This window comes from Pseudophryne corroboree, chromosome 6, assembly GCF_028390025.1.
Source record: "Pseudophryne corroboree isolate aPseCor3 chromosome 6, aPseCor3.hap2, whole genome shotgun sequence".
Lineage (NCBI taxonomy): Eukaryota > Metazoa > Chordata > Amphibia > Anura > Myobatrachidae > Pseudophryne > Pseudophryne corroboree.
The window spans coordinates 439,652,314-439,665,290 of record NC_086449.1 but is presented as its reverse complement, the minus strand read 5'-3'; the positions used below and the strand labels follow the sequence as shown (position 1 = coordinate 439,665,290).

The following is a 12,977-nucleotide window of genomic DNA, read 5'->3' as shown; positions in this document are numbered from 1 at the left end:
AAAGGCAGAGGTAGCGGTCCTGCTGCTGGGTTGTTGGCCTCCTCCACGTCTCCTGATGTACTGGCCTGTCTCCTGGTAGCGCCTCCATGCTCTGGACACTACGCTGACAGACACAGCAAACCTTCTTGCCACAGCTCGCATTGATGTGCCATCCTGGATGAGCTGCACTACCTGAGCCACTTGCGTGGGTTGTAGACTCCGTCTCATGCTACCACTAGAGTGAAAGCACCGCCAGCTTTCAAAAGTGACCAATACATCAGCCAGAAAGAATAGGAGCTAAGAAGTGGTCTGTGGTCACCACCTGCAGAACAACTCCTTTATTGGGGGTGTCTTGCTAATTGCCTATAATTTCCACCTGTTGTGTATTCCATTTGCACAACAGCATGTGAAATTGATTGTCAATCAGTGTTGCTTCCTAAGTGGACAGTTTGATTTTACAGAAGTGTGATTGACTTGGAGTTACATTGTGTTGTTTAAGTGTTCCCTTTATTTTTTTGAGCAGTGTATATACATATATCACATACATACACACATACACACAATATTTATACCTAAAAGCAGAAACTCTGCACTTACTGTATGTTTCTTCTTTGGAGTTTGGTTATTTTTGTCCTCCGACGTATAGAATGTTGCAGCATGTTTGGAGTGATGTTCACCATTAAGTGGCACCAGCTGCTAACAACTAACATATCTATACCAAGCAGAATGTTCATTACTTTTGTTTATGTATTTATGTTTGTAATTGCTATTTCCTATTTATTGCACCGCTGAACATTTTTATAATGAGTGAGATCAGCAGATAGAAGGGGAGTGACATTATTTATATATGCATGTGCCTTTTGTGATTATCTTATATTGCAAGCACTACTATGGCATAGTGTGCAACATTATGGGAATGAGTCTGAGTCAGATGCTTTGGCAATGATGGACGCAGTGAGTTCCACTGCGCATGTGTCCCGATGGTGTTCGTACAAAGTAGCAATAGAGATCCACACATATGCACAAAGAAGTGCAATAAAACGCATATTACAAAGGTGTTGAGCAGTTCTGGGCGGTTGGCTAATCAGGCACAGATGTAATGTAGTACGGGTAAGCTGCTGGAAGTGGTTGCATACAGACAATGAATTGCACACTGGAGGCCATATTCAGATGGATGATCTGCACTTGGCATAGGGCTAGTGCAAGTTTCAATGGTGTGACTGATGGTGGCGTCTAAAGATGCACAAAGCATAATTGCAGAGTCTGTAGACATTGAGAATGGGTGTCTCAGTCCTTATGCATTCGGATGTACACCAGGGAAGTGCTCTGTACTGGCGTTAGCAAAAAGGCAAAGACACAACTGTAGCATAAGACACAAGGAAAAACGATACTACACCAGACTTAGAATTAGACCCTATGAGGAGGAAGTATCCTGCCCCCTCAACATACCCTGCCCCCATTAGAGCTGCATCCAGAGATTTTCATGTCTGGTTTTCCATTCCAATCCGCCTGTGCCTATGGTGTAAGGTAATTGGGAGCTTCCTGCGAGGCCACATTTCTGTAGTGCTGTCAGCAGGGGGACTTCTGAAAGGCCATGCCCCCTACAGAAGCCACACCACATTTTTAGGCGCACGTAGGGGGTCTCTTGGCCACACCGGGTGTCATCAACCCTAGTGCCCACCCTACCCATGGAAATTCTATTTTTGCCACTGTTTATATATTGTGCATATATAAAACATGTTAGAAATTCTCTCACTAGCACTAAAATAGATGACTATAGCTAATGCATCAAAAAGGTCAACCATCAAACAAGGATGTTATAGTTTCAATGATACCTGTATGCTTGAACTGTTAACAATGCTTTAAACTCTCTAACTAGGGATAACAGACATACAAACAAATATGTATATTTGAGGAACAACATTATTGAAGTTAGTTAAATGTTATATATAATGACAACTTACAACTGATTTATTAGAAATGTAATAGTCAAGCAATTATATAGACAGTAGTCACTTAAAAATAATACTACAGCTGCTACTATTAACTAACAGTGTTGCATCAGCTAACACAAGCAGGCAAGTTGTGCAGCACTGGAACAGGTAAACGCTATACAATAGCTCAAACAAAATGCCTACATAATACACAACTACTGTACAAAGTTAAGTAAGGACAGTCCATACTGAATCTGTTGCTAATATATTGTACTTAAAGGGCATTCTCAATGTATGTGACAGCAATCCTACCTGAAAGCGCACAAATGGTGCATACCGCATATTATATTGATAATAATATAAACCACCATATACACTAGTCTTTTTCCAATTTTCTTAATGACATGCCATGTGGAGCTCCAATTATGTATTGGTTAGTATTGTATTAGAGACTGATGCAGAGACAGGAGCAAAACAAAACAAAGGCGCAACTTTGCTCCTAGACAAACCATGTTACAATGTAAAGTGTTCAAATTATTATTGTTTGTATGCAGGGTAAGTACTGGCTGCTTTTCCGTGTAGCTTACAAATACTGGGCAGCTTTATCTTTACAATACAATTTAAAATGGAACTAGGACACACCAGATCATACTTGCTGACATTCTGAAGCCCATTTAGGCGAGAGCTTGGTTGCATGTTAACGTCATTGTGGCCACGCCCCCTGCTAGATAATGCAGAGATTACCAGCATTGTACAGCGGGGGTGTGACTACAATGATGCGATTCAGTGCAAATCCCATCATTTTCCATCCACCCTGCCTGCTTCCATTGATAAATGGGAGGCTGGCGGCAGATGACGGTTGGGTCTGGGAGACTTGCACACTCTTCCAGGCGGTCAGGAGGGCAGAGTCGGACCTAACCAATATTATGCCCTAGGCAAGATTTTGGTTGGTGCCCCCTAGCACCGCTACTAGTTCCGCCTCTGGACCCTGCACCCCTTGCCTATAGCAGTTCTCATTTTGGTGCTCCTACTCCCTATATTTTAAATAGGAACAGTGTGCGCATTCACTGTGCAGCCCAAAAAGTGGCGTGTTTTTGCTGGGAAGGGGCATGGCCACAAAATAGTACCCCCAATTCAAATTACGCTAAACAATAGTCCAACTTTATTCACATTATATCATGTGATAGTATACCTTATTCACGTTACATCACACAGTAGTACCACTTTACCTTATATATACGTTACTCCTCATAGTAGCACCCCTTATTCACATTACATCACACCATATTGCTCTTTATTCACATTAGATCACACAGTAATGTCCTTTCTATATGTTACGCCACACAGTAGAGCACCTTATACACATAATTCCACACATTAGTAATGCCTTTATACACATAATACCACACAGTAATGCCCTCACATATGCCACATTTTAATAATGTCCTTATAAACATAATGTGTCTTACACATTATGCCAACCTTTATTAATGCGCTTATACACATAATGTCCCTTACACATATGCCACACATTATTAATGCATTTATACATGACACACACAATGCCCCATGCACATATGCCGAAACACTATTACACAACCAACCCACCGCACGCAGCATTCACACAGCTGCTAACACTGTGACCTCTGCCTCTGCTTGGATACAGAGGTGTCCTTATACATCTTGCCTCAATACGTCATGAAACAGGAGATGCCTGGCATGAGTCAGCTGGCAGCTCCCTGCCAGCTATGCGAACGTAGGGTAACTTTCTTTGCTGAAAATGCGTCTTATTTGCATTACTATGTGACTAGGATGCACAAGCAGCATCTGCTGATTAAAATTATATGTGGCATGCCTATATTCTGTGTGCGACTGTGGCTGTATCTGCATATGGAATGCTACACTAGAGTGATTTCCACGAATACACTGTAGTATAGAATTTCATATGCAGATACAGCCGCAGTCACACACAGAATATAGGCATGCTGCATATCATTTTAATCAGCAGGAGCTACTTGTGCCCCTAGGCATGTCAAATGCCCAAGGCATTTGCCTAGTTCGCCTATGCCTAGGCTCTGCAGGAGGGCCATCTGACTTTTGGGTGACTCCCGGCTGTTTATAGCATCTCAGAGCAGTAAAACCATTCTGTTCTGAAACCATTCTGTTGAAATACTGTAGTCAACATCTCTGCCTAGTGAGACCAGTTATATACTTTTTCTGCTAATTCTAAGTCATGACTGAGTGGAATAGCACTTCAAGAATGCCTCTAAATAGTCAAAAGATACCCTTTTTAATTGGCACACATCAAAGTTGTGACAATTTCTGTGGTAACCAATGTACAAAGCAAGTAAATAAATATACCGATGACATTGAGGGATTAACACTAATATTGCAAACATGCCACTTTATTCTTTTTCTCTCAGTATGCTAAGAAATACTTTACATTGGTATTTATAGAACAAGCTCACTGCAGTAGGGAGCAACACTGCTGTATTGTACTGTAACAGATATTCACACTGTCACTTAAAGACTTCACTGTATGTATGCATTACATTGTCAGGGTGCTGCTAGTTATTATACCATCAACATTGCTGGCTATTGCAATTATATTTACATAGTATAATGCATAAGATGGACAATGGAATAATAACTTACATGCTTTGCTAAATTGGGACTTTTTGAGTCAACATCATACCTAAAAATAAAGGAAAGAAAATTTATTTGAATACACAAACTATCAGATTATTTTCAGATGGCATTTACAGTGAGTAATAAGTATCCTACAATGATTTTATTTTCATCCAATAAAATAAATTGCATTGCAGAAACCTCTAAAAATACTAAATCCACTTTAAAATGTCAGTACTTGGACACCATTGCTGGAACATGTACAATTATATATCCCAAGCTATTGTTGTAACTTATTTTCAGGTAAAGGAGGACCTGACTCATTGTTACCCAGTGCCATTGTGTAGCTTCCCTGCCTGTGAGACATCTTCTCCTCCGTACTACATGCTCTTTCCCAGACTGGAATCCTCCAGAACACATAGAGACAGATGTAATGATGCCCACGTTCAGCAGCCATGAGGGATGCTGGACGAACTCAAACATTTTTTAAAGGGACAATCACTTAGAAGGCATGGTTTTGCCTTGTAGTTGATTGCCCCTTTAAAAAAATGTCCGAATTCAGCTGGCATCCCGCATGGCCGCCAAATTCAGGCGTCATTACATCCGGTCCATAGTAGAAGAGCCTTGGAGCTTGAAGTTGGGAAGTCATATGCTATAAAGGATTATACTTAATTTGCTTATTTACACCTAGTTAGGCGACTTGTTATTATTTTCTTAACAAACTACATTAATTTGCACTTTCTATATTTGTTAAAATAATCTGCATGATTTAGGGTAGCCAGTCATTTACCATTCTGTACACATTCTGTTTTAACCATTAATACAATTATCTAAAAAGTGTTATGTAGATACCATTATCTTCTTCATATTTGCTTGCGCAATACTTCTTGGTTTTTCTCCAACTCTATAAAGTATCACTTTATCAAAGCACTCTATTTAAAATAAAGTATTATTGTTTTATAATAATGACCATTAGTCATGTCATGAAAACAGATAATGGAATAATGTGTTGCCCATTTAGATTGTTTCAAATGTTGTCCAGTATATCGTCTCTTTTTTAATATTTCCGTACAATCAGCTGTTACAGTGGGCAGGGCCAAAACTAGGATTTTGGGCACCCGGGGCAAGGCAGTAATTTGGTGCCCCCCATGGACACACACTTTGGAACCATGTCAAAAACACAGTAATAAACAGTTGGCAAAGTGACAACCAGCACCGTCAGGGAGCATCCAGCACACATTCCCTAGGAAAATGGATAGGAACACAAGAAAGCTAATATGTACCTCGGATACAGTATTGTGAAGGACTCTGACTGGCCAACTGCTGTAAGACCACATAGCCTAGCATGCCAAGCAGGATCTAGGGCCAATTAAAGAGGAGTATCGACTTTCTGGGGAGGGGGGATACACAATGTGGGTTATCCTGGTTGCAGAAAGGAGTTCCTAGGACTTGCTGGTGTTGTATACCTGATATAAGCCATGCAGTCACTGTATAACACACACACACACACACACGGGGGGTGACTCCGATTGGCCAACTGCTGTAGGACTACAAAAGCCCGGCATGCCTTTCGGGATCTAAGACAACTCTTTGGAAGGCAGCAGCTGTCTTGGCATATAAAGACTTCACCTCAGTGCCCAGACTAATTATCAGCTGCTGCTGCTTCTTCTTGTCCTTTCCTCCTCTGGTGGAGCTGCTGTGCAGGAAGGGGGAGGCACTGAGGAACAGGGCCAGGGGCAGACATAGTTTACACAGGCACAGGAGTGTGTGAACAGCCACCCCCACCCCATTCATAAGTGTTCTAGTTGCCGGATGGGGTAGTTTCCCAGGAGTCCACATTGGTGGTACTGAGGAGCGGAGACCTGCAGTAAGGGTTCTGTCTGGGACCCGGAAGTGGCTAACCTCTTAGGGCGCTGTCCTCCTCTGGTGGTGCTGCGGGAAGGGGGAGGCACTGGGGAACAGGCCTGGGGGCAGACATTGCTTACAAAAGCACAGGAGTGTGTGGGCAGCTATGGGCCAGCGCTCGATAAATTAAAGGAGGCAGCTAGAGAGTCCATGGTTACCTTCCCTGCCGCATTCATTAGCGTTCTAGTTGACGGAGAGGTGGGAGTTTCCCAGGAGTCCACATTGATGGTTCTGGGGAGCAGGTACCTGCAGTGAGGGTTCTTGGACCTGGCAGAAGGTAGCCCCTTAGGGCTGAGAGGAAGGAGGGGAGGCAGAGTACCCATCCCTGCTCCCTCTCAGATTCTGCACCAGGGGAGCATGCCCCCCTAGCCTTCATTCTGGCAGCAACCCCCGGCAGGCTTGCTTCGGCTCCCTCTTGCTGAAGACTGTCCGTGACCAAAATAACAACTGGGCTAAGTTCCTGATCCCATAAATTATGGGATTGATAAGGTGTCGGCATCGGAGGAAAAGGATGCCGGCATCAGGGCTAATAGAATACCGCCCCTGATATTATCTAGAGGCTTCTGCACATAATGACAAATAATATTCACATTTTTATGAAATGCTTTGTCCACACCAGGATTAAAATTATAATTTTTATTATGATGTTTGGTTTCAGGATACCTACGTCTGTTACAGTATACTGGAATAAAATATTTTCATTCTAAATCCATTATGTAGGGAAAAAAATAAAGACATAATTCTGCTGGTAGTCAGCTACAGCTAATTATGTTAGTAATATGAATTATGCATACTTTACCCAAAGGTTGCTACAGATACAGTGTCCATGACTACAGCAAGCCCTTAGTTTTAAGCTGCCTGTGTGAAACACCCATTAAGGTGGAAGTTATGGGAGGTAGGATAAATGGCAAGCTGGGTGAAGCACTGTAGGTTTCCAATTTAGTTGGTTTGGGGGCACTTTCACTATGTATGACATTCATGCATTTTACATGAATGCCTGTCACTCAAGCTCGCTGCATCATTGTCACACTAAAACGCTTGTTATGGTTTTCTCAAGCTTCAGATAGACCCTTTAAACTAAACAGAAAAGAAACATGCTTCCACCATTACACATGTAATGGAGCCTGAATAGCTTCCCATTCCCTTGGTGTCCTACAAAGACAAATATTTATTTTAGTCAGGTGAGGTATTGACCAAGTTACTTCAGATTCAACAGGCTGATCATACATTTGAAATAGAATCTTCCTGGGTCCTGTAGACACACTTGCACTGCTGATCTAATGTTTTCTTTTTTGGGGGTGGGGGGCACAAACTCCTGTATACAAGAGTTGCAATAACTAGGCAATGATAGAATAGGTTGGTACCAGTTCCCTAGACCAGTGGTTCTCAAACTTTCTTTAATAACGGCACTCTATAGAGTATGAGAATTTTTTTCACAGCACCCCTAAGTATCTTATTGAGAAATTTAGAAATCAATATTAAATTAGATAAATTGTGTTTATATGTCATCCTTAGGTTTAGTTATGTGGTGAGGGGTAAGATTTGCTTCTGTTTATCCACATATTTTATGATTGAAAGCCACCAGCACTAGTTTTGCTTATTACATTGACCACAAATAATTTTAATTGGTCCTAGACCACCAAGGTAAGTGTCCTGAGGCACCCCAGGTTGCCACGGCACATAGTTTGAGAGCCACTGCTCTAGACTATTACTGACCTAGATGTACGACAACTATAATATTCACATGCGTAAACAGAAAGAATCTCCCTTTGCAGAAGAGAGCAGGTTGGAAGAGAAAAGAAGTAAACCACTTTTTGGGGGCATTCTTGTTAAATTAATACAATTAAAATATTACTTTTATTAATTACAAGATAACATTAGTATAAACAAACAAATCCTATATCACAAAACATAAAAAAATCTTTACTGTGATATTACAGCAATGGCCTCGTTATATTTTTGTTATTTGGTACTCATAAATAGTGATTAAATCTTAATCACTATGAGTACCAATTATATCTTGTAATTAATAAAAGTTATATTTTAATTGGATTAATTTAACAAGAATGCCCCCAAAAAGTGGTTTACTTCTTTTCTCTCCCAAACTGCTCTCTCTTGCAAAGGGAGATTCTCTCGGTTTACTTAGTATTTTTAATCCCAGGGGAGCACCACCAACACAATAATATATAGCGGGAATTATCCTCATATACAGAACACATGTTGGCTTATATTAATGTGTAAGCACTATTTAGATTATTAATACCCTCTGGTGCAGGATCAACAAACTTGCTTCTATAGTATTCACATGTAAGAAAATGTTGGCTATATCTTCCGCATCTCAGGGACCAGATCCCGTGTGGGGGGCACCATGGGACATTAGATACATTGGATGCCTGAGGTGACTTAATCAGTGTTTTAAGTGCCCCTAACCACTGTAGGCGATAGTCTAGGTTTGCCTAATGCAATGATTCCCAAAGTAGGTTGTACCACCCCCATGGGAAGTGCTGGGCTGCCTTATGTGTGCACTAAAAGGCAGAGAGGCGACTGGGGTGCTAGAAGGATAAGCATACAGTGAATAGAAATATAATGTGTTTAGTTGCTATTAAAATCAATGCACAAAAGATAAATGTAAAATATTTCTTAAATTACACAGCATAACACTCAAATTATTTACTTGTTCATACCTCTCTGTAAAGGTTTTCAGCAACATAATTAATAGGGGTACTACTGGATGCCTTCTACCTCATTTGAGAGATTTATCAAAGCTTGTTGAGAGATAAAGTGGAGAGATAAAATATACCAACCAATCATCTCCTGTAATTTTTCAAACATAGCCTGTACCATGTGGATGTTTTTTTATTAACTCTGTGTCAAACCCATAGTTTGACATAGAGGGGCAGATGTATTAAGCCTGGAGAAGGGATAAAAATAAGAATTTACTCACCGGTAATTCTATTTCTCGTAGTCCGTAGTGGATGCTGTGAACTCCGTAAGGACCATGGGGAATAGACGGCTCCGCAGGAGACTGGGCACATCTAAAGAAAGAATTAGGACTATCTGGTGTGCACTGGCTCCTCCCCCTATGACCCTCCTCCAAGCCTCAGTTAGGACACTGTGCCCGGAAGAGCCGACACAATAAGGAAGGATTTTGAATCCCGGGTAAGACTCATACCAGCCACACCAATCTCACCGTATAACTCGTGATAGGAACCCCGGTTAACAGTATGATAACAAAAGGAGCCTCTGAACAGATGGCTCGCAATAATAACCCGATTTGTGTAACAATAACTATTTACAAGTATTGCAGACAATCCGCACTTGGGATGGGCGCCCAGCATCCACTACGGACTACGAGAAATAGAATTACCGGTGAGTAAATTCTTATTTTCTCTGACGTCCTAGTGGATGCTGGGAACTCCGTAAGGACCATGGGGATTATACCAAAGCTCCCAAACGGGCGGGAGAGTGCGGACGACTCTGCAACACCGAATGAGAGAACTCCAGGTCCTCCTCAGCCAGGGTATCAAATTTGTAGAATTTTGCAAACGTGTTTGCCCCTGACCAAGTAGCAGCTCGGCAAAGTTGTAAAGCCGAGACCCCTCGGGCAGCCGCCCAAGATGAGCCCACCTTCCTTGTGGAATGGGCTTTTACAGATTTAGGCTGCGGTAGTCCTACCGCAGAATGTGCCAGCTGAATAGTGCTACAAATCCAGCACGCAATAGTCTGCTTAGAAGCAGGAGCACCCAGTTTGTTGGGTGCATACAGGATAAACAGCGAGTCAGTTTTCCTGACTCCAACCGTCCTGGAAACATAAATTTTCAGGGCCCTGACTACGTCCAGTAACTTGGAATCCTCCAAGTTCCCAGTAGCCGCAGGCACCACAATAGGCTGGTTCAAGTGAAACGCTGATACCACCTTCGGGAGAAACTGAGGACGAGTCCTCAATTCTGCCCTATCCATATGGAAAATCAGATAAGGGCTTTTATAGGACAAAGCCGCCAATTCTGACACATGCCTGGCCGAAGCCAGGGCCAACAGCATGACCACTTTCCACGTGAGATATTTCAAATCCACAGTCTTAAGTGGTTCAAACCAATGTGATTTCAGGAACTCCAAAACCACATTGAGATCCCAAGGTGCCACTGGGGGCACAAAAGGAGGCTGAATATGCAGAACTCTCTTGACAAAAGTCTGAACTTCAGGCAGGGAAGCCATGTCAAACGCAGCCGCGGTAAGTCTTGGAACAGACAGGGCCCCTGCTGCAGCAGGTCCTGTCTGAGCGGCAGAGACCAAGGGTCCTCTGAAAGCATCTCTTGAAGTTCCGGGTACCAAGCTCTTCTTGGCCAATCCGGAACCACGAGTATAGTTTTCACTCCTCGTCTTCGTATTATTCTCAGTACCTTGGGAATGAGAGGCAGAGGAGGAAACACATAAACCGACTGGTACACCCACGGTGTTACTAGAGCGTCCACAGCGATCGCCTGAGGGTCCCTTGACCTGGCGCAATATCTTTTTAGCTTTTTGTTGAGGCGGGACGCCATCATGTCCACCTGTGGTCTTTCCCACCGGTTTACCAGCATTTGGAAGACTTCTGGATGAAGTCCCCATTCTCCCGGGTGGAGGTCGTGCCTGCTGAGGAAGTCTGCTTCCCAGTTGTCCACTCCCGGAATGAACACTGCTGTCAGTGCTAACACATGATTTTCCGCCCATCGGAGAATCCTTGTGGCTTCTGCCATTGCCCTCCTGCTTCTTGTGCCGCCCTGTCTGTTTACATGGGCGACCGCCGTGATGTTGTCTGATTGGATCAGTACCGACTGGTTCTGAAGCAGGGGCCTTGCTTGGCTTAGGGCATTGTAGATGGCCCTTAGCTCCAGAATATTTATGTGAAGCGAAATCTCCTGATCTGACCACAGTCCTTGGAAATTTCTTCCCTGTGTGACTGCCCCCCAGCCCCGAAGGCTGGCATCCGTGGTCACCAGGACCCAGTCCTGTATTCCGAATCTGCGGCCCTCTAGTAGATGAGCCCTCTGCAGCCACCACAGCAGCGACACCCTGGTCCTTGCCGACAGGGTTATCCGCTGTTGCATCTGGAGATGGGACCCGGACCATTTGTCCAACAGGTCCCACTGGAAAGTCCTTGCGTGGAACCTTCCGAATGGAATTGCTTCGTACGAAGCTACCATTTTTCCCAGGACTCGTGTGCATTGATGTACCGACACCTGTCCCGGTTTTAGGAGGTCTCTGACTAGAGATGACAACTCCTCGGCTTTTTCCACTGGAAGAAACACTTTTTTCTGGTCTGTGTCCAGAATCATTCCCAGGAACAGAAGACGTGTCGTCGGGACCAGCTGTGACTTTGGAATATTGAGAATCCAGCCATGCTGTTGTAGCACTTCCCGAGAAAGTGCTACCCCCACTACCAACTGTTCCTTGGATCTCGCCTTTATCAGGAGATCGTCCAAGTATGGGATAATTAAAACTCCCTTCTTGCGAAGGAGTATCATCATTTCAGCCATTACCTTGGTAAAGACCCTCGGTGCCGTGGATAACCCAAACGGCAGCGTCTGGAACTGATAGTGACAGTCCTGTACCACAAATCTGAGGTACTCCTGGTGAGGGGGGTAAATGGGGACATGTAGGTACGCATCCTTGATGTCCAGGGAGACCATGTAATCCCCCTCGTCCAGGCTCGCAATAACCGCCCTGAGCGATTCCATCTTGAACTTGAACCTTTTGATATGTGTTCAAGGCTTTTAAATTTAAGATGGGTCTCACCGAACCGTCCGGTTTCGGTACCACAAACATTGTGGAATAGTAACCCTTTCCTTGCTGAAGGAGGGGTACCTTGACAATCACTTGCTGTGAATACAGTTTTTGGATAGCCACCAACACTGCCTCCCTGGCAGAGGGAGTTGCTGGTAAGGCAGATTTTAGAAAACGGCGGGGGGGGGGGGGGGGGGACGTCTCGAATTCCAGCCTGTACCCCTGAGATACTACTTGAAGGGTCCAGGGATCCACCTGTGAGAGAGCCCACTGTGTGCTGAAATTTCTGAGACGGGCCCCCACCGTACCCGGGTCCGCCTGTGAAGCCCCAGCGTCATGCTGTGGACTTACCGGACGCGGGGGAGGACTTTTGCTCTTGGGAACTGGCTGTATGCTGCAGCTTTTTCCCTCTACCTTTGCCTCTCGGCAGAAAGGACGCGCCTCGAGCCCTCTTGTGTTTTTGGGGCCGAAAGGACTGTACTTGATAATACGGTGCTTTCTTTTGCTGTGGGGTAGCTTGTGGCAAAAATGTCGATTTCCCAGCCGTAGCTGTGGAAACGAGGTCTGAAAGACCATCCCCAAACAGTTCCACCCCCTTATAAGGCAAAACTTCTATGTGCCTTTTTGAATCGGCATCACCTGACCACTGCCGAGTCCATAACCCCCTTCTGGCGGCAATGGACATTGCACTTATTTTTGATGCCAGCCGGCAAATATCCCTCTGTGCATCACGCATGTATAAGACAGCGTCTTTTATATGCTCTACTG

General features: G+C 43.9%; 1 protein-coding gene across 1 annotated transcript in view; it reads right to left on the bottom strand.

Moving 5' to 3' along the window:
- Window positions 1-12,977, bottom strand: part of CPNE8 (copine 8) — a 684,333-nt gene that overhangs the window by 359,624 nt on the left and 311,732 nt on the right. The window contains exon 5 of the mRNA XM_063927097.1: window positions 4,569-4,608. Coding sequence (XP_063783167.1) covers window positions 4,569-4,608 — 40 coding nt within the window. The remainder of the gene's footprint in view (window positions 1-4,568; window positions 4,609-12,977) is intronic.